General features: G+C 33.5%; 1 protein-coding gene across 1 annotated transcript in view; it reads left to right on the top strand.

Moving 5' to 3' along the window:
* Positions 1-27,264, top strand: part of ZNF804B (zinc finger protein 804B) — a 541,723-nt gene that overhangs the window by 509,487 nt on the left and 4,972 nt on the right. The window contains exon 3 of the mRNA XM_012450859.3: positions 21,601-21,731. Coding sequence (XP_012306282.2) covers positions 21,601-21,731 — 131 coding nt within the window. The remainder of the gene's footprint in view (positions 1-21,600; positions 21,732-27,264) is intronic.

Raw genomic sequence — 27,264 nt, 5'->3', positions numbered from 1 at the left:
AAAAACGAATGTTCATTGTAGTTATACATCAGTTCTGGAGACAAATGTAAGATTATGCTGCCTTCTGTCACACACAGTCCACAGAAGCCTATGTTGCTATATCTACGGTAGGTAAATAGTAATATATTTTTTGAAAGAGGTTAGGCACAAATTAACTCTGCTGTGTTTTATATATGCTGCAGAACTTTGACATTTTTCAGTTGAGCATTTATCACTTTATTTTGGGGTAGGGTACTTTTCATTTTAATGTAGTTTCAGATTTACAGGAATAGTACAAAGAACTCTCATGTCTCTAGATTCACCAATTATTTACATTTTCTTTACATTCTGTATTATTCTGTCTCTCTGAAGATATGGATGTAATTTTCTTTATATCCATTTGAGAGAATATTGGTGACCTCGTAACCCTTTAAGCCTAAATACTTCAAGTGTGCTTTCAAAGAATAAGGGTATTATTTTACACAAACACAGAACGATTCCAAAGTCAGGAAATTTAGATAGCACTATTTTTAATATCTCCATATTCAAATTCCATTGTATCAATAATGTTCTTTAGAAATACTGTTTCCTGGGTCTAGGAGCTAATCTAGGATGAGGTGTTACATTTACTTATTTCCCTTTTAGTTCCTCTAATCTAGAACACTGTTAACCTATGCTCTATTTGTGTGCAAGTTTTCTTTAGGTAAAATTTACATACAGTGAACTATACATGTTTAGAGAGTTTTGACAAAGGCCTCTATTTCTTTTTTAAAAAATTATACTTTAAGTTCTGAGATACATATTCAGAATGTGCAGGTTTGTTACATAGGTATACACATGCCATGGTGGCTTGCTGCACCCATCAACCAGTCATCTACATTAGGTATTTCTTCTAATGCTATCCCTCCCCTAGCTCCCCACTCGCCAAAGGCCCTGGTATATGATTTTCACTCTATTTCTATAATCAACACTACTATTAAGATACAGACATCTCTGCTTTCCTTAAAAGTGAAATCAAATAATATATGCTATTTTATGTTTGACTTTTTTAGCTCAGCATAATGACTATGCTTTTGAATGTATCTGTTGTTCACACCTTGTATTACAAAGCAATATTTAATTATCTGTGTTTAGCAAAAATTATTTATTCCTATGTTGACAGCGGTTTAGACTGTTATGAAAAAGCTTCTTTGAACCTTTTTGTACAAGTTTTATTATATTGTATTTTCATATATATCTTTTGAGTAAATAGAAATAGAATCACTATGTCATAAGGTAAATACATGTTCAATTTTACAAAGACCTGGTAAAACTTTTTTCAAAGTTGTTGGTCCATATTACATCCCAGGTATGTGTGAGAGTTGCTAGTTCTAAAGAACAGGCAAAATGAATTGATGTGAAAAAAAACATTAGAAAATGGATTTGTCTAGGGTTGGGATAATTTCAGAGTGACTGCTTAAGTGAATTTTGGACTTGACTTGGAAGCTTTTATGGCCCATTTTCTCAGATACCACACCTTCATCTTATTAAGAATTTCAGTCAGACTTCTCAATTTTCATAATAACTATTCTGTCCTTCTTTTCACCTCTTTGTTTTTCAAAGCTTAAGAACTACCAGTTATATAGACTGTCAGCATTTTCAACTCTTATCCAAGATGCTATGAGTAAATTGCTTTTCCGTTTTTAATCACAAACTTAAGAGAATTGATATTCAAGGAAGATGGTCTATTTTATTCATTGTATTACTCTAAGAATTCTGTTATCTCCTGTTATCGGATCACATAGCCCAAATATCAGTTATCTGGAACACATTTTGCATATAAAAGAATCTATGTCACTAGATTGCAATTTAAAATAAAAGTCTTATTTTTTGTTTGCTTGTTAGACAGTTGAAACTCTATTGATGTTTATAAAGAAAATACTTGCTTTTTTCTCCTAAGATTCTGATTTCTGATTACTATTTAAGTTTTATTCATATATGCCAACTGAAGGCATTTTTGAAGTGAGATATCACAGTTTTAAACCTTCAAATACAAGCTCAAAGAAAAATATCCAAAACAACAACAACAAAACTCAGCTGGTTTATTCAGAGTGCCTTTCAGCAATTTACTCACTTTGGGAATATCTAGTTTTTATTGTGGATTAAATACCTCTGACCCGACTCACTGCTCTAAAATTCCCATTTTGAAATAATGCTTTATTTTATTTTTCCTAAGAGACTGAAGGTTAACTGCTCCCTCCCATTTAGCTCTTAAAATGTATCAGTTTATTTATAATACCTAACATACTATATTAGGGCGTTATTATGTTGATAAAAATAGAGCTACTTGTTTAATTAAACCACTAATTGCCTTAACCAAAGGAAAACATCGTACTGAAATAAATGATTTTTCTTGGTAATAGAAGTGTCAAAAGTGCAAATAGATCCCTAATTGATATATAATTTCCCAACAATTAATTCTGCTGCCTAAGTATTCCCCAGCTAGCTCCACGTTGCCTCTCATTTTAGATGAGCACATCACCATCTCCTGCTTGGTTATTTCTTTGCTTCCAGTCTTGCTCACGTTATCTACACTACTACCTTTCATCTTTCTCAAGTACAGTTATGGCCATGTCACTCCTCTGCATGAGACATTCCATTGCCTTCCTTCTCACACTGCTTATATAGTTCAAAATAAAGCATAACCTCTTTATGTTGGCTTAAAAGCCCTGCAGAACCCAACTTATTTCTTCTCTCTCATCTCTTACCTTCCCATACTTTGTACCCCTACTGTATTTATAACTGTGTTCTAGCCTTATAAGTGTCCTTCTCTTCCATGTGAATCTTTGTATACCTCCTCTTTTTTTTTTTTTTAACCTGGAACGCTCTACAGCAGCTTTTATATTTTACCACTTAATGACTACTCCTCCCGTGATGTACTACTGACTGGAGGAAGGAGGTAGAGCTATTTTTAATTAGTGGCGAACGTAAGCCTCTGACAGCATGATGTTGGATTCTGAAGATGACAAAACAGCCATCTAAGGGAAAATGAAAGTGGTCTAGAAAGGGTACAAGTCTTGAACTGGGAAAGATTATGGCATATTTGAATCAGACAAAAAAGTCAGCACAGCTAAAGAGCATTGGGCTAAAGAGAGATGCAGAGAAGAGAGAATGACAGAAGATGAAACTGGAGAGGTATATGCCAATTATCTAAATCATGTGTTGTATCACCGACCATTCCAAAGATCCTGGATTTTAGTCTAAGATCATTTCTAAGCTACTAATAAGTTTTATTAGGCAAAAGGTTTAATCTGAAAAATGTTTTGAAGTGATAGATCTGTTTATGTTATAAACAGTGGATAGAAGTGGAGGAGGGTGAAATTGGCAGCTGAGAGATCTGCTAGAAAGTTACTGTAGGTGGCATCCAGGAAAAAAATAATGATGGCTTGGGTCAGGGTAAAAGCATTGGAAGTGGGTACGAGCTACTAATATACAACTTAGGGGATGATCTAAACAGAACTTGCTGAGGAATAGGAAGCTGATAAAAATTCTCTTACATTTATATAGAAAATTTCAGAGGCTGGAATTTTTCTACAAGTGGTTTTGTTGTTGTTGTTCTGGTTTTATTTTTCTGCAACAGTAATAATGCATCAATAAAAAATTCTAATAGATACCTTAACCTTACCACTCACTTACTTTGACAGTTTTCATCTTATATTTTAGAGTTCAGCTGATCTCCTTTATAAACAAGTTCATTCATGGATGGCTGAAAGATGCCCATTATTTATATCAACTAAATAAAGTGGCCTGCAGTAGTTGATCTTGACAGGACAATGCAATAGTTTTCTTGCTGATCCTGGTGACTCATTATTTTCTCTTCCAAACTCACCTTGTGAACCCTATGCACTACCACCACAATTACCTCAAGAATCATTTCAATTCATTTTCTTTTCTGCTTAATATAGTATTTTTGGCCCACCACTCTCAGGACTAGATTTATCTTTCAGGCTTGATTTCACTTTTCTTTTCCTCATACATGCAGTGTTTCAGCTAAAAATAGATATTTAGTGTTCCTTGAATCCTCCAGAATTTTATCATTCTTTTGTCTTTACTCTTGCCTTCTTTCACAGGACCTATTAATATCCTATCTCTAAAACAAAATTCTACCGCCCTCAGGGCTTGGGATGAGAGTAATGCATTGTAGTTAAGAGAATTAGCTTTGCAGTTAAAGACACGTAGGTGAGAATTCTGCCTCTGTCACTTAATAGATGTGTGACCCCAGCAAGTTCTTAGCCTCTCTAAGGGCCAGTTTCCCTTTCTCTGAGATAGGGAAGATGAGAATATCTACTTTGTGTTATTTCACTAAAAATTAAATAAGATCTTGCTTGCAACACATTTTATAACATTGTTTGACATAAATTAAGCACTGAACAAATGATAGGCATCAATATGTTTATTAAGGTTCACTTTAAATGGCATGACTTTATATGAAAAACTCATGGCATTAGCTTGAACTATCAACTTGAATGTGATGTTATATATTGCCATGGTTGTTATATATATTACAAGGCATACATACATAAGCACAAACAACATCTTACATGCTCATTATCATAACAGATTGTCTACATTTATTGCATCATTCTTCTGTGCGATAAGATTGTGTATACCAAATATATAATTTTCTGTCTATATATTTTCTTTTTTGTCCCATATCTAATTCTTAGTTAACTGATTTATGCCCTCCTTTCACATTGTTTGCACCTGTGACTCCTCTATATGAGAGTTACACCTCAACTCTCTTCCAACCCTGTCACAGCTGTTGGGGACATGGATGGACCCTTGGTGTTAGTTGTTACAAGTACAGTCTTTTCCTCCATTATTAAGAAATCAGAGCCTGAAAATCTGTCATCTTGGGCAATGTAAAGCTAGAGCTTGGAATGTCCGTGTTCAGATCTAATGCATTCTAAAATAGAGGGGCTTATGCTAGAGAGAGACAGAAGAATTATATAACTGTGCAGAGAAGGATAGATGGGAGACTGTGCAGTACTCTAGTGACAGATAAAATAATTTCAATTCATAACTTCCTTGTTTCTGGTATCAGTCCACTTTGCAGTGTAGCTAAACTTCCTGCCAGGTCTTTTGATGAAATAGCCTATGGCCTTCCATAAGATTATCTTCAGTTTTAGTACATTTTGTTATTAACACATAAACCATCTTTGTCAGAGTTCACATGCCTATCTCCTTTCTCTTCAAGCACTATAGCAGCGTGAATATCTTTTTCATCTTCATCTAGGTCAGTACCTAATACAGAGCAGCAGTAGCAACCTCACAGCAATAAATTGTTTTTACCACTGCTCACTGTCTTGAATTTAACACGGTACTGTTCAGGCACAAAATCAAGCTGATTTAAAAGTGAATTTAAATTAATTTTCTTTGAAAAAATTGATAGTGTTTCATAAAATCCTTGAGATTTTCTCTGAGATCCTGGATGAGGAATTACTATATTTAACCAAAGTGTAGTAAGTATCATAATTGGCTTTACTTATAGCATGTCTCATGCAGTTGGAAAAAGCAAGGATGTTTTTGGATTGAGATTCTAGTAAACAATAGCTTCTTTAAAGCTATGTTGTATTGCAGACATTTCCCTTATTAACCAAGGAGAAGGCAAGTTATTTGTACATTGCTGGCATGAAGACATTCTAAATTTCACATTCTAAATCTCAAATGGCTATTTCAAAGCTTTCATAGATGTATTTTTTGAAACTTCAATTTATTTATAATAGAAAATAAAACTATTTTGAAATATAATTTAAAGTTATTGGTCTTGTGAAGATGGCAATGTCATGATTCCAAGGGAGGGTAATGATGTGTTAACAGGTACACAAAAAAATAATCAGAGACAATATTGCAGAGGTTATCAGTTAGGGCTCAGGAGTCAAGCAGCTTGGACCTCAAATAAATTCTGTAAAACGAATTGCTAGTTGTATAATTCTGAGCAAGTTATCCAACTTCTCTTAGCCTCAGTTTTCTTATTTTAAACACCAGGACGTAGATACAAATAGTATTCACAGAGTTTGGGGGAGATTAAATCAAGCTATTTAAGTAAAACTTTTGGCATTGTATCTGACATGTAAAAATCTTACAATTCATGTGGGCTCTTGGTAGTATTTCATTGTGGTAGTTATTATAGACAGATATTCATCTGATCCTACTTTTTTCCTGGCTTCAATAACAATTCAATGAAAAAGACTATAAAACTGCATCTATGACAAAAATTATATTTATATATTAATGATACATAAATATTGAAAGGGCAAACTACAATATTTTAACAGGGATCTTTGCCATTAAAGATAAGAAACATTTTCAATTATTTCTGCTGGTGCATGTATATTTTCCAAGGCTCTGCTAACCAAGACAGACTTAATTTGCCCTCAACTTACCTAAACTTTAGACAGGTTTCTTCCAGACTATAGGACCTTGACTTGTCCTCCCTATTTTAGAGCACTTTTTAATGAAAACTTTCAATTATAAATTCTTTATCTGACCCTTTGAGATGTAAACTATTTATAATCCATAAAATCTTTCCCAAAGACTTGGAAAATATCCCTTTGAAATATAATCATGGCAGGGCATAGGATCATTCTCTCCCAGTCTTTGGGACCATAGGAACCTAAATTTAATAAGTGGCAATTGACAAACACAGATGGCCTAATCACAGTGATGGACTTCTCCAAAAATATTCTCCAGTACTTTTCCATTAGTTCACTCCAGCCTTTAAAAATTACCTCCATTAGTTCAATGGAGTTGAGTTCACTTTCTCTTCCCTATTTCAATAGCCTCTCTCCTTTATTGCAACAGTCTTGAATGAAGTCTTCCTTTCTTCTTTAATTTATCTGGTGCAGTTTTGTCTTTTACATTACAAGGATTGTATCTATGGTAAAAATAGAAGCACAAAGGATCTATGGTTGTGTGTGTGTGTGTGTGTCTATCTGTGTGGTCATAAGACAATTTTTGTTAGATAAAAAAGCTAAAGAGGAGCTGAAGTTCAGTGTTGTTAAAGTGTTTGTCTTCAAACTTATCTCTTAGTAGATTACAATGATTGTATTTTAGGAGAACCTGCTAAATTCAAACACTCAGCTATGTCATGGCAGTACAGTGTCAGCCCCACAGACTTGGCAGCTAATAGATTTCTTTCTAAAGCACCGACCTCCCATCTAAGTCCAAGTCCCCTACTGGCTACTGATTTACAGAGAAGCATTTGGCAAAAGACATGGTCTTAATCTTACATGGGTCTCATTTTCCTGTTTACAAAAGAGAAAGAAAAAAGTTCTGAGAAGTACAAAATTAGAAATTGAAAAAATAAAATAAAATAATTTCACCTAGGTTTTCTCTTCTTTGGTATGTAAGACAGACTTGCATTAGAGACAGCATAGCATGGCTGGTTATAGCCACTCTCTAAACTGGGCTGGCTGCCTGGTTATGCCTCTAAGTGTCTGTGTCTCCACTGTGTAATGAGAATGACTGTAACAGCATTTATGTCATAATTTTCTTGTGAAGATTAAAGGGATTAATATGAATAAAGTACTTGCACTTTTAATGTGCCTTGTAGATAGTACTTTCAAGTCACCCTAGCTTTATATGTTTGCTCTTATATCATTATTATTATTAAATATTTTAGTACATGTTAAGGAGGAACACAGTGGCCACCAGCCAATTTGATTTGAACATGAAAACCAGAGTCTGTTAAGATTTTCTTTTGGTGAAATTGTAGAATTTTATTATAGCCATGACAAGATCAGGGTCACATGCACTTCTCAGATCAAGGAATTACTACATCATATATTTTGAAAGCGAAATCGTGTCAACAAAGTAGAAGAGAGGTTGGTGTAATTTTGCATAAGTAGAGTATCTGTCTTAGTGTCCATTTCCAAGGTAATTAAGTGTTCTTTCTCAACATGTTTTTTTCTTTTTGATAGCATGTCTTTTATCAAATGACTGCATTATAATTTGAATAACTCCTGTAGTTGGAATATTCTGGACAGTTTCCAATTTTTATCACTATAATAAATGTGAAAAACAAGGGAAATAAAGTCTATGATGATAAAATCTCAATCTTCAGCAGATTATTTTGTATATTCATTTTTTTCCTTATACTTCTGGTATTAATTTTTGAAAGAGGATATCTTTTGATACACATAATTATTTGAGGATCCAGTGACATTTAGTCATCCATAGTTTTACATGTATCTACATTGAATAAATATGTGTGTTTTTTGTGGTAGCCATTTTTATTCTAATACTTTGTAGAGCTACTAAAGGTTAGATTGCTTTGTTTGTGAAAATTAAAATGTATGTCTTTCTGAAGTTATCATTTTTAGTAGATTTAATAATTGTTTGTCCCAATTTTGAATTAGTGTAGTTAATACAATTTAGGGATTTTTTTTAAAGTAGACTAACCAAAAGAAGGGATATATAAAGATATATATATATATATATGAATGAAGTAAGGGATATATATATTAAGTAGCACCAGATAGCTGATTTATCCAAACAGATTTCATCTCCAAGCACAATTTGTATCCAATCAGCAAACAATTCAGAAGTGAAAGAAGATGATTTTTACTTGAATTACAAATTATAGTTAATTGCATAATCATTTAATGAAACATCTTATCCCATTATCATTGTGTCTTCGTAATAGTTTTCTAAGATTGGAATATGAAAGCAGGTCAAATACTTCATAAGGAAGGAAGTAGAAAGAGCCCCATGATATTTTCACAAAGTCAAGGATTCCATGCATGACCGTGCCTCTGTCTCACTCTGCTCTTATTAAAATTTAACACCTGTGATCATTGTTGCTTTGACACATAATTGTGAATTTTAAATTTTAGTTGCTTAAAACATTGTCAAATCAACTGATTGTGTCTTTTATTTTTTATAGAATTATTAAAAGCTGTGAAATTATATGAGTCTGGTCTTGAGAAGGAAAATTTTGGGAGCCACTGATACTTTAGCACTGAGTTTGATGAATTCTGCTCTATACTCAAATATTTCTGAAGGCAATAAAAACAGCAAAAGTGATGTGATTGACTTTCTTTTTTAACTTCAGCTAATTTTAGGACTGGGGGTAGGGAAGAGACACATAAAAATGAATGAAGAAAATGGTTTACAGAAATGGTTATAACTTGTATATCATTCCCCAAAAGAAGCAATCACAGGCAATTTTAGTAGCAGTTTAGAGCACAGATTTAGAAATTATACAGACATTCTCCCCCCCCAAACTTAGTTCCATCACTATTACAAGAAGCAGCCATTGTTCAGATGTGTAATGATATGTGAGAGATGCATTTTTAGACGTGGAATTGCAGAATCAGGATGATGATACATATAGAAATGTAATTGCTGTTGCCAAATCACCCTCTGAAAGGACTGCATGTATCCATTTACACTCCCAGGAGTAAATGAATGTGCTTGTTTCTTCATACACTCAATGCTACTAGGTCGTATTAAAACATTATGACTCAGTTTAATGAGAGAAAAACATGAAGTCTCTAATGTTTACATTAAATTTCTTTATGGGTAACATTATTTTATTTTTAAAAGTTAAGATAAATCTAAGGAAACTTTGTTAGTGCTTCTGCATTTCAAACTAAAGTTTCACGTAATAAACATTTGAAGTTGTATACAAAGCACAAAATGGACCATGAATAGAGCATTAGAAAGAGTATAGACATAACCCAAAATCTTTTTTAAGTAATATTTTAAAGTGGTTAATTGCATTCATGAAATCTTTAAGTCAAATAAACACTATGCAAGTTTTATATAAACATTCTAAATTTGTGTAAATGTGCACATGTTTATATTCTGCTTGAATGTCATACTTCACTGGAAAATCTGAGAATGGCCAATATTGGAACAATGCAACTCTTTCTGTGTATTTTTGAAATATATTGCCACTTAAATTATAAATTTGATTCTAGTGGCAATTCATTCATTTAGAGTATATTTTCAAGAGGTTTTGCAGTCACTAAAAAAAACAGTATATAAAATCTTATTTTTAAGCAGTAATAGCTATGTATGTTGATAAAGTATTATTCAAATAATTTTAATTTTAAAAACAATACATTTCCAATTAAGTTATTTCTTTAATTATTGAGAAAATAACTAATATAAACTTATAGGAACATTTGTTTTTATAGTTCAGAAAATGAGAAATTTAAAAAGAAATTCTACTCTAAAAATGCAACCTGGTTTTTTTAAGAACATAGACAACTCAAAAGTTGATTTAAAGGAAAAGATGCTTGCACAGCCTTACCTAATATCCTTTTTTCTTCAAGTATATACTCAGGTTCTTCCAATTAGTAATGAGGCATATGATGCGAGTTCCCTACAATGAGCTTAACAAATGGAGTTATACTTTTGAAAAACAAACACAGAATAAAAATATTTTTAAAAGATCTCTGATCGGTTTCACTTGCAAGAAAAATAGTGAGCCTTCTGAGTGTTTTTCAAATACAATACTCCTTACTCTTGGAATACTTGAACACTCTTGACAAAACTGTATTTTCCTCATTTCCTTGCTCTGCAGTACCTTTATGCAAAAATAGGTAAGGCGTTAGAAGAGACCATGAATCTCTCAACTGCTTCATGCTGTTTTCTGTGAGCAATTCTAGTGAAATGCTTGAAATAAGAGATGATTCATTGAGTTTTTAAAATTCGTTGTGCATTTAATAGTTCTGTGAGATCCTATTTGGTGAGAATATATAGGGATTGTTTTGATAATAAAGTCAAATTTGATTCAGTTAGACTCTGAAGGCAGTTGGGAATATTAAAGCTAAGTCAACATCCTGATAGGAATTCCAAGTTATTCCCTATATGTGCTGGTATTTCTGCATTCTAGAAACTCAAATGTATTACTATCAGTTAAATAATACTGACATTTTTCTCCAAATATAATTACCTCTTTCTTTTACCACCATCTGCTTTTCTAATTTTTCATTCATGTGGCTATCACTCTCAGGAAAATTATCCCATGAGGTATACAAATATGGAACTAACCACCTCCCTCACCCTGAACTAACAAGAACAGGGGCGTTTCTCTACTCAGGGTTGGCAAACATCCTGGAAATGCTCAGATAGTAAATATTTTTGGTTTTGCGGCTCATACAGTTCCTGTGGCAAGGATTCAACTCTACCAGTACAGTTTGAAAGTAGCCTTATGTAAAAAAGTAGAAGTGGCTGTGTTTTATATTTATTTACAGAAGCAAGCTGAAGGCCAGATTTGGCCCATGGGTCTTAGTTTGCCGACTCCTACTTGTAACACGATATGCCTAAGAAGAAACCAATCCCAAAACTTTTTTGAGAGAATTAGTAATTTTATTTATTTATTTGCCTTTTATTTTAGAATCAGGGGTACATGTGTGGATTTGCTACATGAATATATTGCCTGTTGCTGAGGTTTGAGCTTCTAATGATCCCATCATCCAGGTAGTGAACATAGTACCTGATAGGTAGTTACTGTACCCTTGCCCTCTCCCTTTCTTCCCCCTTTTGGAATCCCCAGTGTCTGTCGTTCCCATCTCTGTGTCCGTGTGTACCTAATGTTTAACTCCTGCTTATAAGCGAGAACAGAACATGAGGTATCTGGTTTTCTGTTTCTGCATTAATTTACTTAGGATGAGGTCCTCCAGCTGCACCCATGTTGCTGAAAAGAACATGATCTCATTTACTTTTATGGCTGTGTAGTGAGAATTAGGAATTTTTAATTAAATATGTGGAGTAAAATAATCTAGAAATGTCTCTATATTTTATTTTGCGGCTCAATGACTTAAAATTTGTGCAGAGGAGTTTTAGATTTGAAAGAAGTAGTATGCTTGGTTGAACACTAACTGTAACCTTTCCTTTTGGCAACATTTAATAATTTTAGTAGGACAGACACTGCCAGTCACTTAATCAATGTCTATTCCACTCTCTCTCCTCACTGACAAAACCCAGATTTATTTTGAGGGATGGCCATATAGTTAGCTAAAAACTTGGATGTTTCACATTTCTTACTTAAATGTCAATAGTGTGTGACATTCTTCTAACAAATGGTGTGAGAATGGAAGTCTACTCAGGTCGACTTTAAAAAGTTGTTGTTTTTAAGGCAAAAAAAAAAAAGAGAGACAGAGAGTAAGAGAGTCAGCATTTGCTCTGAGCCCTTCTTTCTGCCTTGGTGGAATGCATTTCTGATGCTTGACATTTCTCAGGCATATTTTGACCTTGAGGATAAAGCCACATGTTTAAGTTGGAGAAAACTAAAAACTGGGGAAGACTGAGCTGTGAACTCCCTTGAGGACGTGTAAGTATCATGGTGTGATTGAATATAGATTCTTGGTTAGCAGTAAAAGAAACCTTATTTGATTAAGCCACTGAAGCCAGTATTCTGATACACATAGCTCAACACAATAGTGTATTTAAATTTAAAATAGCATCTCTATTTTATATTAGAGTAACATGATCCAAAATTCAATTTTACATCAGAGGCTAATTTCATTAATTTCATGTTTCTCTTCCTGCCTCTATTTTAATAGTTACTTTTTCAAAGACAGTTCTATTTCAGAACATTTAGGTAGGAAATTAAGGAAATTTCAAAAACCCTTTCCCTGTGCTAAGGTGTTCTTACTTTGCAGGTGTGTTCAGACTAAATACTTCTGTCTGCAATATTCTCAGCAGGCATTGCTGACCTTAATCTAGAGTATAAAAGAGTGGGAGGATGAAGCAGAAATTGAAAAAGCTCTTAAAAATCAATATAATGTTAGGTTGTACAAGATATTGAAATACAAGAGATTGCTCTTAAGAAAACAGCTAGATAGCTAGGTCAGAGTACAGTAGGTCAAGTTCTTTTTATGAACTGAGCAGGGAGGATGTGACCACGAAGGAGTTGTACAGCAGGGAAAGATTGTTGCAGAGCATATCACAGCCTGCCAAATAAAGATGGCCTCATGTCAGGAACCATACAATCTTCTGGGAGGGCAGAGTTTTGCCAAAGGATTCTCTTACTTTTTTTTTTTTAAATTATGGGGCCTAGTGCAAATGTATTTCTTTCCCACAAGAAATGTGATTAATTCTCCTGATCTTTAGACATAAATAAATAAATATTCCCTTAAGACCTTGGTCTTGTCCACATTTGACTTGAAGCAATAGAGGTAGAAATGAACCTCACACAGAAAAATATATCCTTACTGGTTCTCTTAACTCTACATTATAATGCTTGGAAGTATTTTTGACAGTCAGAGATTTGAGAAATTTATTTGAATATTTTAAAATGACTAATACTTTTCAAATATTAACTATAAGGAATTTATAATGTAGATTATATACTTGACTATAAAGAATATACAAAACAATCAAATACTCTCCACTTTGTCTTCAGGAAATGGTGATAATTCTGAAACCCTGCTGCATGAGAAAGTGTCTGATGTTTTCTGTTCTGGAATCTTTCCCTTTTTTCTCACATTGAATTTATTCTCCATAGTATAGACTGTGATGGAATGTCAAATTATTTCTTCTGAGGCCTTATTAGTAAATATTAGTCTAATCAAGTATTTACTTAGGACATAATCTTTCATTACTGACTTTTTATTTGTTCATTACAGAAATGCTGGATATTTCCAAACCTGAACATACTCTCTGTAGATACTTCATGGGAATTAATATTATTGCACTATCACATGTATGTTCTTATGCTGTGAATATGGAAAGGGTGGCAATTGAAAGCCCTGTGACGACTACTGCTAACTCAGTCAGAAAAGCAGTTATTTACTCATCACCAAGGCACTTCTTTGGAATGCTGTTAATCATTTCAGAACAACAGTCAATAGAGATATTGATGTTGATATAGTATTTTTATATCCATGTCTAATATAATATGGGTTACAACGGCACTACAGCATTTAGCTTTGGATATGCCATGGGTAGAAAATAAATAAACCTTGTAACTAAAACCAGAAAAAAATTCATGTTTTATACCACAGCTGACTTAGATCTTGGCCATAATAGCTAAAACATGAGAGGATCTGGGTAATGTCTCAAAAGTAGTAAGACATTGGAGCTACTCATTTGCCATTTGAGAATTTCTCAGATGATCCTGGGCTTTGAAAAGTAATGCTGTGGCTTGCTGGGGCACATATCTTCAACATCTTACCACATGCCACTCCCTGAGCCAGGGAGGTGACTCTCGTCCACGCTGAGTTACAAAGAAATGTTTCTCTTTCATGCACCACATTTTCAGGTTGTCCTAAAATCTAGAAATATCTTCAAACTAATATTTAAACCAACAGCAGTGTCTGTAAGCCTGGATATATGTCTTTTAAACATTGGGTTCAGCCAGTTAAACTCTGAGAAGGAATCTTTATGTCCTGACTGTCCAAGCGCAAATGGCTGACCATCAGCAATTAGACATAGTATCCAGCAATTCATATTCCAGCACATGTAGAAAGAATCCTCCAGGAATTATTAAAATCCACTAACTCAGCACTTCCAAGAAAGATGATTAAGGTGTGCACCCCTAGAGTAATTTCTTCTCACTCACTGTTTTAGCTTTAGCTTGCTTCTGGCACAAATGGTCCTTGGAGCAAGAGTCATACTGGAGGAAGCCTCCTTGGATGCATTTATTCCAGCAATGTTAGGCAACTCATCCTGGTTAGTAGCCCAAACTGTAGCTTCCAACATGGGAGACCTTTTAAAAATATTTTAGGTCATTTCACTATGTGTTTGTATTGTAACCAGAACACATAAAAAATAATGGCATGCAGCTGGGTGCTGTAATGCTTGCCTGTAGTCCCAGTACTAGGAAGGATAAAGAAGGAGGATTGCCTGAGGCCACCCTGGGTAACCTGGCAATACCTTATCAAGAAAAAGAAAAAGAAAAAGATAATGACATGTAAGGAAGCAGAAAATAAAGAAAGTCCCATTTTAATCATGAGAATTCTTCTGGGAAATAATAAAGACTTTTTAATAGAATTTAATTCTTTTGTTTTGATTGCAGTGTTATTCAAATTACAACTTATCTTGTTCTAGATTATTGTTAGCGATCTGTGAATGTCTTCCAAATCATTTGATAAAAACACTTTCAAACAATGAGCAATTATTACAGAACTGGCTAGACTTTTGAATCTACAAAATGACACTATTATATATGTCCAGGATTCTGCATAAACTCTGCTTCTTTTTCTTACTCTTAGGAAGATTAGATATTCTGTTTTCAAGTCACAGTCCTTTTTCTGGTCTCTCATTTTGTGTGGATCAAGTCACTTAACCTTCTATGTGTTTGTTTCTTCATCTTTAAAATTAGGTTAATAAGTTTGACCTTTTGCCTTGGGGTTTTACTCTGAAGTGAAGAAAAACGTTAATGCTTGGAAATTATCCTGGGATCTATAGATGAAAAGTGCAGAGATAGAAGGAGTTATTCTATTTAAGAGAGAAAGAAGTAGACACACTTGAGTGAATTCACTTCACATGTGCGTTCTGCTTCAATGAAGTTGAACAGAGAGTGGTTACTGGAATAGGCAGATGTTTACATGCATGTTTGGACTGGTAAGCAATGATAATGAGAATACTGCTATTCCTAACACATAGAGACTGGCCTGATCAATTTGATTCTTTACTTATTTATTCACAACTGAATTCTGCTTGCAATACGTGTGCCAAGTATCTTGCTGGCAGGTAGGGAAATAAAGATTGCTTAGTTTGTGTTTTAAAAAGAACTCAAGAAGAAAATTAAATTCCAAATACTTCATAAATGTGTTTTTATAAATATATTTCTATAAGTTTTAGTTTACTTCTTGCTGAGAGAAAACCAAATGTATTGTGAAAGCTGGAGAGGATATGTGAGGTCTGCCTTCCCTTTCTTTTACTTCACCTCTGCAACAGTCCTTTGTTGGATTGTTTTTGATCTGGGTAGAGGTCATGGAAGGTACCTACTCTTCAGAACTATGAAGTCTATCTGCTTTGTCATTTCTCTTTAAGTTCCTTAAAAAAATACAAGAACATGAATTAGATGTCTAGACATGTTTTTACTTTACATCCCTGTATTTCTCTATTTCCCTCTAGAAAGTATTAAAAAATCCAGGTTTTTTTCTCTCTTCTCTGATCAATATCCATTTTGTATAGTATTCATACCCAACAGCACACTTCAAATAAAATTTATCAAAGAAAATCCTGACAACAAATCACATTTTAATTCAAAATTTATAATTTTACTCAGTAGTGACATATAACCTTGGATTTTTTGAAATTATAGATGTTTGAATTAAAAACATAAATTATTTAAGACAAGAAAGACCCTTTCTTATATAAAATTGACCATAGATAACTGACAACCTTAAATTCTTAGGCTCATATCTAAAGTGTGACAAGGTAGACGTATACCCAACATGTTTCCTTTTTTCCATCTTCTCCTTTGCAAAAAAATATTCCTATCAATTATATCATCCAGATGAAAGCCACTCAGTCTGCTTTCAGTAGGAACATAAATTAAATACTCTCAATGGAATCCCATTGCTGGTTGACTCAAGAATTCTTTGTACATCCTGCTTCACAAAGTTCCACAAAATCTGACCATTCCTTATATTTTAACATGACTATAGTTCATACATATTGAACATTTCCTATATATCAGGTGTTATGCTAAGTGATTTACCTTTCCAAACTTAAATAATAATCCCCAGAATTCCACAAGATAGATACTGATAGTTTCCTAAGTTACAAATGTGTAACTAAATCTAGAGAAAATTGAGTAACTTTTTAAGTGTCTCAAAACTAGTGACAAGAAACAAAACACAAACTCAAGTCTGCCTGACTTGTGAATGTTGTCTTAATCCTTACACTGCATTTTCTCTTGTCCAAATAACTCTGGAAATACTTTGTTTTATTCTCCCTATTGTTAGGTGTTACTCTCTGTCTTCCTCACTTCCGCTCCCAGAAAACTTCAAGCTCTTAACTTCTCTAACCTGTTCACTAAGTTCCTACTGGTGAGCTGGTGTGTATTAGTCCATCTTGCATTGCTATAAAAAAAATCTGAGACTGGATAATTTATAAAGAAAAGAGGTTTAATTGGCTCATAGCTCTGCAGGCTGTACAGGAAGTATGATGCTGGCATCTGCTTGGCTTCTGGGGCAGCCTCAGGAAACTTACAATCATGGCGGAAAATGAATGGGGAGGAGGCATGTCACATGGTGAGAGCGAGAGCAAGAGAGAAAGGTGGGGAGGTGTTACACACTTTTATACAACCATATCTTATGAGAACTCACCCAATATCATGAGAACAGCGCCAAGTGGATGGTACTAAACCATTCACAAAGAAGTGCCCCCATGATGCAGTCACTTCACACCAGTCCCCACATCCAACACTGGGAATTATAATTCAACATGAGATTTGGATCGACCCAGATCCAAACCATATCAAGGTAATCAAGTGATTATTGTGCTAGCAATTTTTGAAAAAGTTCTGGTTCTGTCACCCAGGCTGGAGTACAGTGGTGGGATTTCCACTCACTGCAATCTCTGCCTCCCAGGATCAAACGTTTCTCCTGCCTCAGCCTCCCAAGTAGCTGGGACTATAGGCGTGTGCCACCATGCCCGGCTAAATTTTTTTTATTATTTTTAGTAGAGACAGGGTTTCACTATGTTAGCCAGGATGGTCTCAATCTCCTGATCTCATGATCCACCCACCTTAGCCTCCCAAAGTGCTGGGATTACAGGCATGAGCCACCATGCCTGGTCTCATCATCCTTTTAAATGAGTCACTGCTAAAAAAGTATCTGAATAGAGACATGGTTCTAAATACACACACACACACACACAAAAGCTGATCATTTCAAGTTATCTAAAGTCAGAAGACTTACCAATTGATCATGCACTAGCAGAATTTTATTAATTTGGAAAATTAACCAGGGCATGATCATTGCTAGTGAAAATATGCACTATATAATGATAATTCCTTTGTCTTGGGAAAACACTAAAATTCTTAGGAGAATTGGCTAACTTGTATTTATTATCTGCACTGTAAAAATTACGTAGAACCAGAAAATAAGAAATACTTCTGTACAGTTATATGTGTGTGTGGTGGGGGGCTATCACCAACAAATATCAAAATGTTTTCCAAACAAAACTATCCATGTGAATTAATATTAATTCTCTTGGTCTTCATGCCCATTAAGATGACTCTAACCAGGGGATCTATACTCTGTGTTACAAAGGTGGTTCTGGATAGGGGCTAGCAAGATTAATATGTTGAATGGAAATATAAAAATGAAACTGTGTTCTTCCTAACATTGAGGAAGCATATTGAACTCTAATAGAATTCTAATAGAATTATTCCTTTTTTCAATTTCTCTATATTTACTGCTATCTCTGACCCTCATCACTCTGGCATTTAAATCACAATGTTGATGGAATCTAATCAGGAAATGGTAACCTATAAATTTTGTGGACCAATGTAAAAGGGTTCCCTTTATCATAATATATACCTAGAGTCCCCAACCCTCAGGCCACAGAAAGGTACACACTTTTTTGGGAGATGGCAAGAATAAATAAAAAACCCACAAACACAGAAAAAGGAAGGGAAATTAAAATACGTAAGCTGAATCTTCCACTTAGGATATAGGAAATCACAACAAAAGTCACCTCCCATCACAACAGGAACATGTTGGATGTTCTCAAAATCTCAATTTTGTCAAGTCCATCAGAAAGCTTAGGTTGCAATTTAAACTAATTAAATGAAAGCCAATCATGGGCTAGTTGAGAAGAAACCCTACCACTCACCCCACACAAATCACTCTTTTATGTGGTCTTTACTTAAAAGAGTGCTCATGAAGATTCTGAACAGCACAGAGGCATGAAAAAGACCCTTTGTAGTGCAAACAGGAGAAGTTTGCCTATGTTTGAGGGTGAAACAGGAAAAACAAGGAAAACCCTCCCATATTCTGGATTCTGCATGAGTTCAAAGGCGAAGATCCTTTGTCACTTAAAGTGGGGCCCGCAAACACTCTCTTTACTTTCAACCTAGCAGCAAGTACATTGAAATGTTATCTACAGTGAAGGGAGGTCAGGACTATTGGGAAAGCCCAACCCCAAGACATAGGTGCACAGGGACTAAGACTAAGGCTGAAATAAGAACAAAAGAAGTCTTCTTGAGATTTAGATTCTGCCTGAGAGAAAGGTATGAGGTCATTAGCCACTATGGGAGGGACAAGAATTGTATTTACATTCCAGACCTTGTACAGAGAAGAAGACAAAGGTCATCTGCTGCCTATACTCTGGATTATACGTTGACCATGAGGCAGAAGTCATCTGTTCTAAGCGAAGGGGTAGAAAACATGCTCATGATGTAAAATCTGCAATAAGTAGGAAGAAGCCTATGCTTCTTGGAAAAGAGGAGAAAAGTTGACAGTGACCTCCTCTGGAGTATAGATATATATGAACCTGTATCCAGTATGACTAAATGTGAAGCAAAGAACTGGAATAAGTGAGGGTTGCTACCAATGAGCAGTTAACTAGAGCTTTTTTTCAAGAGAGGATATCAAGTGAGGAGGAACATTCTAAGTCAAACCCCCTGACTAAGAAGCTGGAAAACACAGATGGAGTGATAAAGAAGCAAGATGCATTCTGCAAAAGGCAGCTGGCTAGACTAGAGAGGAAAGGAACTCAGAGTTCTGCAAGGTCACCACTCAACAGATTTAGAAAGCTGCTGAAGAGGCGGCAGCAAAGTTCAAGTGCATAAGTCTCATCCAGTCTGTGCTAATCCATACACCTCAATTCTCCAGTATTATCACCAGAACACCCACATGACTCTCAGCTGCTCTGCTCTGGTCAACAAGTACAGACAGAGCATGCTTGTGAAGGGAAGATAAAATGAACTTTTCAAGCATGCAAAACTTCTTCAAACATAGGCAAACTTCTCCTGTTTGCACTACAAAGGGGATGGAACATACTGTTTTTCCTAGTTAAGAAAATAACCCATTTGAAGAGAAGACCATCAAAAAGTGTTATACAGCAGATTCAACAGAATTATGTCACATTTTAATCAGCAACAATTTGAGAAGCCATGGCCTAGATCAGGGATCAGTCATCAAAGAACATTCTTCAATATTAGTAAACCTCATTTATGGTGATTAAAAGAGAAGGACAATTTCCTAAAGGTCTTTGCTTGTAAGACAAGCGTTCACTCTAAGAACTAGGCTTTCAAGTACATGGGTCTGAGGAAGTAAGTCGAAGGGTACATAGCAATAAGGATTTTATAAACCTTTCTTCCTGTCTTCTGACAAAGGCTATCCACTCTTTAATGCTCAGATCATCTGTTGTTTATAATTTCCAGAAAACTATTGATCTTTTTTTCTAATAACATATAGAGCAGAATTCTATTTTTTGAAATTTTTGCTTTTTTAGAAGGATTTGAAGTATTTGTCAAAAATTGAATTTAGGTTGAGCCCACTGTCCTTCCTGTAGCTGTTTCTAATTCTGGGAGGTTCTTGTTCTTTGTGCTTAGAATATTCTCTCTCTGAAAGACTGATCTGTCTTCTTCTTCAAATCCTTAGTTTAGATGTTATCTGACCACTGTCTCCCATGAGCACGTTTCCTTTAAAGAATGAAGCTAATGATCATTAAAGGTTTTCTCCTGGGCTCTGTAACAGTCAGCTACAGTATTATTACCTCACGTGATAACTATATAGTTTTCTCCATACCTGGGAAACATCTCTTATACTTGATATAGGAAATGAAAATAATTTCAACAGACACAGATTTTAGACTGTTTAAAATCACTTTGTATGAGTTAACAAAGGATAATATTTAAATACACTTCCAATTCAAAATTAAGCCCCAAACTTGAAGAGGTTCATTTGATTTTGGCTGTTTCTCAGTTCATTCAATATAATTAGCTGTGCTTGGTGGCAGATTCTAAAGAAAAGATCCAACTTGCACGTAAGTCAATTGTTTTAGCGAAAATATTAATTAAAATAAGTGGTGGATTAACTTAAATCAAGCAGGGTCATGCCTCTATTCTGAGTTGGAATCCCTGACCCATTTTTCTGTCTTCCTGGATACAATATAGAAATATATATTTGATAAATATCTCCATCCAAAAAAATGAGTTCAAAATCACATTTAGAGCTTTGAACTAAATCCTTCACAGTAACAGATGCTTTTTCCTGAAACAAACTCATTCCACCCAGTGTATTTAATAGCATCAATTTTACAAGTGAGGGGCAGGTGGGTGGAGGAACATGCATCTCATAACGTGCCTCCCTTCATACTCATTCATATATTGCACATTTTTCCCATTTGTGTTTTTACAGGCACACAGATTATTATAGCTGCATAGCCAGGGTGATACCAGCAAGGCCTGGGGTCCAGCTTTGCAGCACATTTTTGCAGTGACTATGACAAGCTTGGAAAAATAACCTGGTTGACAACTACATTTATCTGCTAAATGCATCTTGGAGCAGAGAATAGCAACAATGGAGAAGATACTTTTACTCTTTCTGTCCAGAAAGTCACCTCTGCACTTAAGATAAAGAATAATAAGGAGCCTTGTAGATAGAAAAGAACACATTATTTATTGATAGTACCTTTTCAGTTTTTCTTCTTTTTCCACAGAGACTGAAAGAATTAAAGCAACGAGAATTTGCTCGAAATGTAGCTTCTAAGTCATGGAAAGATGAAAAAAAACAAGAAAAAGCACTTAAACGACTTCATCAGTTGGCTGAGTTAAGGCAGCAATCTGAATGGTAAGAACTAAAGGTGTCTGGGATAGTGCAAAACTCTCTTCAACCCACTGGGAATTTTTTTTTTTTTTTTTTTTTTTTTTTTTTTTTTTACTGGGAAATTTTAAAGGCAAATCTATTGTAACAATGTAAACAAATAATAATTAACTAACAGATGTGTCTGTTAGGCAAATATAGTTAAACATTCATAAATTAATCACTTTTGGCCTTTGATAGTTTTCTTTCCTAATATTGTTAATTTAATGTACTCTATAATGAAATGATCCCAGAATGATTCAAATACATTAGCATTTATTCTATTCAGTTGACTAAATGGATTAACATCATTTCTTAATATATTTTCTAAATTTTATAATAATAATTTTAAAAACCATAAATAACAATGCATTTTAGGGGTTGGGAATAAGTCTTCTGACCATTTTCCTCTGCACACCTGAGTCTAGTGTAAATAACACTATCATTGTCTGGCTGACAAACAAGATGTAATTAATACAGTTAAATTTACCACACAGTGCCATTTAAATTGATAATTATAATATAACAAGCTTTATACTAATACATTCTTGTAGCTGAAAAATAGCAGTTTTACGAAAGCTTGGAACCACTCGATGTTTCAAAGTTGTTACCTGGAATGCAATTAAATTTGCAGATTGTGGTTTGTGTTCATATGAATCATAATATAAAACAATAATATAGCTAATTAATGTGGTTGACAGCAACCTGGTGAATTGTGAAATTTATGCCCTTGTGCCAGAATTTAAACCCCTGTTGCTTAAATGGAAAGTAATATGTAATAAACAGGAGTTAGTGGCTTAATTAGTTACCACAAAATATTAGACTTAAAAGGTAATTCTAGGTCATTTATTTTCGTAAGACCAATTATGAGTAAAAATACAATTAGTATTCAGCTTGCATGTGTTTATGTATTTGTAACTCTTAGAATAATCTAATTAGTTTATGCAAATACATAAAAGATAATCATATTTAAAATAAATGAGAAATCACAGCCAATACAATGAAGGACTTACAATATGTTATTCAAACATATTGTCAATAAGAACTCAGACAGTCCTCGCCAAAATAGGGCTTAGAAAGAAAATTTCTATGGTTGTTAGGATAGCATGCAGGAAAAAAAAATCTAGTGAACATGTCAATTCCTGAGTGATTAATGATGAGACGCAATAAGTCAGATCATAATAAGTGGGACAAGTCCTACCATAGTCCTACCATAGAGATGCTTCTTTAGAAAGGTACCTTAAGGCCACAACAGTATATCTAAATAGTCTCAACAAATATAATTTTGGTTGTTTGTCATTATGAAAGTTGTCACACTTCTACATTTCTGCTTACTTATTCTATATTTTCCTCTGGGGTAAATAATGAAGGATCAGAGGTGCCTTGATGATGGCAGTGTCACCCAGGTGATGATGATGATAATGATAAGGATGGTGATGATGATGTTTTGTTTAGAAGTTCTAAGTTTGCCAGAGCTACCCATTCAGTTTCTTCCAAATGAAAAGGTCCACCCTATTAAGTTTCAGCTGTCCCTCTGGAAACCTTATTCACTAAACAAATACAAACCTAACTACATCTTGTTGGTGATTTTATAAAATAGGCGTGCTCTCTAGGTCACGGTGTGCCCATATTGTTAGAGAAAAGACAAATGTTCAGCTTTCTAGACATAGAGCGTGAAACTAGGAAAATAATTATTTTTTAAATTTTCTACTACCCAATACCTGCCTCTTAGCCAATTGCTCTCTCTGCTTAAACGTCCTCATTACTGAAGAAAAGTCAATGAACAGGATTATCAAATACTTTATTTTTGTAGCTGAATTGACACATGAAAGTTAAAAATAAAATAAATAGAAAAAAAATAGTTGGCATTACCCTTCTCCTGGACAATCTTTCTTCGCCCTTTTTCCTCATAATGAGGACTTCTGAGTAGGATGATCCAGATAACAAAATTCTTCTGTGACCCTTTTGGAGAAGAGTGGTAAATTTACTGGTAGAGAGAATATTGGAATCAAATTCTTGATAAAATAATGGCAAAAAAAAAAAAACCAGTAAGATCTTATAAAGGATCGTCAAATTTGGCCATCTCTTAAGTAGTTCCAGCCAACCTGTTTCCTCAGCAATAGCAGTTATTATATGCAGGTGAGGGGATAGTCACTCTCTGCATGTGACTAGACATATATATATATATGTCTAGGTATAGTACATCTTGCTATGAAATTTTTAAATTTAAGTACATCTTGCTATGAAATTTAAAAATTTAAAAATTTTAAGGCTATTGATTCTGGGACTATGAATTCTTTAAATGGTGTCATTTAAAATTTTTAAATTTAAAACTTCATATAAGAACTTCATATGAAGGCTTTCATATAAGAGCTGGATAATGTGGAACATTAAGAAATGACACAATTTAAATAATTCATATTGTTTTGATATGTTTTTTGTTCTGTTTGGAAAGGATACATTTTGAACAGGAGAGAATCAAAGTGTGCATTTGTTAAGTTGTAGACTATTAGAATTTTTGGAGAAAAATTTGAATGGGTAATCCATTAATAAGAATTAAAAGCCTAACTCTACAGACATCTTATTAACAGTTATTTTAAAATAGATAAGAAAATATTTAAAAAACTAAAGAAATAAAATTCCAAAGAAGGGAGGGAAATATTACATGTGGAGATAACTATAAAAATTAAAGCTTTATTGAGAATAGAGCCATGGTTTCCAGGGACTGGCTGGTGGGAGAAACTGGAAGGTATTGGTCAAAGTTTGTAAACCTTCAGATGAAAGATGAATAAGTTTTGAGGATCTAATGTGGAGCATGATTGCTATATCTAATAATACTGTATTGTTTACTTGAAATTTGCCAAGAGAATGAATCTGGTGTCCTTATCCCACACAAAATGGTAACTTTGTATATGACAGATGTCCAAATTTGTATGCATACATCAAATGATCACATTGTATACCTTGAATATATAGAATTTTTATTCTCCAGTTATATCTCATTTAAGCTAGAAAACGTTAAAGCTTTAATAATATTATAATACATAAACTTGTATTAAAATAGTAGAATTTGAAACACCACAAAGATAAAAATAGATTTTCTAAAATAATAACTGTAATTTAAGAAAAAGGAAATTAAAGTTAATAAAGCAACAAGATAAAAAATTTAAAGAATAAAAATAAGAAATATCAAAGATTAACAATAAGGACAAAAGGTTGAACTTGTGAAAAATCTGTAATTATAAATGCAATTTGAATTGCAAAATGAGAACTAGAATTGAGGACAAGAAGCTAGAGCACACTATAATACAAAAACAATAAGAGCAAAGAAATTTTAAAATATTTAAAGGAATGTAAAAGGAAGAAGCTTGCACATTAGAGAGATAAATGGTAAAATAAAACAGCAGTACAGAAAAGAATATTTAGATTAGCATAAAGCAAGAAAATGAATAAAACAGTGTCAGGAGAATCAGCAAAAGTACTATTAAGAAAAGTACATATATATATAATATAATATAATATATAGATACTAAAATATCCACATAATAATATAATTGGGAAAGGAAGAACAATAATATCCATACACCAGACTTATGGAATAATTTTGACTGAGTTTTAAACAGGTGATAATGTCAGATTGATTGAAGTTTCTGGAGAAGGTTAACTCAATTCAGAAGCATAGTTCCTACTTAATCCAAATTGTGGCTACAAATATGGAAAATAATCTCTTTGGTACCAAGGCAAAGTTGAATACTGCAGCTGTTTCTGGATCATTTCCTTTTATCTTCAGGCTGGAGGCACTTTCAAAGTCCAATAATGTTCTAATAAAATCTCTATGTCTTTTTTTACTTTTATGCTTGAAAGAAACATTCATTAACCCACATACTATCTTAGAATGTGCTTCACTTTTCCTCTTATTATTAAATATGTCTAATACCCCCTCTCTAAAGAACATAAAAAGATGACCCAAGAAAAGAAGATTCGTGTAATTAATAAGAAGTTTACATTATGAAACAGTTACTGTAAGGAAGAGAATACAGCTTTAAAAAACTTGTAAATTCAGTTTTTTACAAGGTTTAAAGGAACTCTGTATTTCTAAAATTACAGCCATTAATTCATGAAGATGAGACAATCTAAAATCATTCAAAACTAAATGGTGGCTAAAATTATTGTTTGCAAATTAAAATCCATATGGCCATAATTTGTAAACAGATTAAATATTGTAAAACATTGAGTCAGTAAAATAGAAATGAAATCAAAGAAATTCTCCATGAACTACAGCAAAAGATGGAAGACAGAGTAAAGTACTGAAATAAATATCAATACCTAAAGGATATATTCAGGAAGCCAATGATTTTAAAACATAAATTTCAAAGGAAGCAGTAATCAGAGAAATCAAGGAAAAAAAATATCTGAAATGAAGAAAGTTAACTTGAAAGTGCCCAAGAACTACTAGTAAAAATTCACCCAAAGAAATCAACCTGTAACTATGTTCTGTTAAAATATTATACATATATATGCATATATTAATATACATGTATATATACATTTTTATGTAACCAATGTAATAAATTATATATATTTATATTTTTACATTTTTTCAAAAGGAAAAAGCATACAAGCACACAAGCAGATTCATTTCAGAGATAAATAAAAGGAGGCTAATTCAATATGTCTGTAATTATACATATAAAGGCAGTGAAGCAAATTACATGAAATTTGGTGGACAAAAGGAATGTGACTCCAGAGTTCTATGCGGATTGGCCAAATAATCATAAAAGAAAACAACAAGAATTTGTTAGACAAGGACTTAGAAAGCACTACTCTCCGTTAAAATATCAACAACATATGGAAGAGATATTAGTTGGTTTAGCATTTTATATTCAAGAAACAAATGACTAGATGAAAGTAAAATAAAAATCAAAATTAGAATTAAGCAGACACACACATCCAAGCATATGGAACAAGAAAAAAGAAAAGAATGCCCGTTCAAAGCCAACAATAAGAAAAATGATGTGATTGGTATTGTCTTCTTTCTGGTGAAGCCTCCTTTTATAGTAGAGGGTATATAGGTAGACTGTGAAAGTGCATAAAATTTTAATCTAAAGAATTTTATCTCTTATATGTGTTGGTATTTTCAGTCTTCTGTTTGAATTGCTAATGAAGCTCAGTAGATAATCTTTTGAAAATATTTAAAAGATAAAACATAATACAGAAATGGTAGAAAAATATTTTGGTAAGTAAGAAGAAAAAGAAAAGATTTCAAAATCATTGAAGATATGTGGATAGATTGTACATATGTCTTATTTTATTATGCAATTATTGTAATTAGTCAAATCACTGACAAGTCATATAGAAAGAACTTACCACTGTGTTTCAAAACGAAGTGAGTATGAGAGAATTTTAAAACCGAGGAACCAAACGTTATAAAATGTTAGAACGAATACATAAAAGCAAATTAAAGAAATATTTATATATTTTATAGTGACTTTTAATTCTAGTAATTTCTTATTTAATATGA

Source organism: Aotus nancymaae, unplaced genomic scaffold (assembly GCF_030222135.1).
Source record: "Aotus nancymaae isolate 86718 unplaced genomic scaffold, 86718_ANA_hifiasm-v0.15.2.pri h1tg000025l, whole genome shotgun sequence".
NCBI lineage: Eukaryota > Metazoa > Chordata > Mammalia > Primates > Aotidae > Aotus > Aotus nancymaae.
Note: the sequence above shows the minus strand (reverse complement) of the source record. Positions and strands in the feature narration are given on the sequence as shown.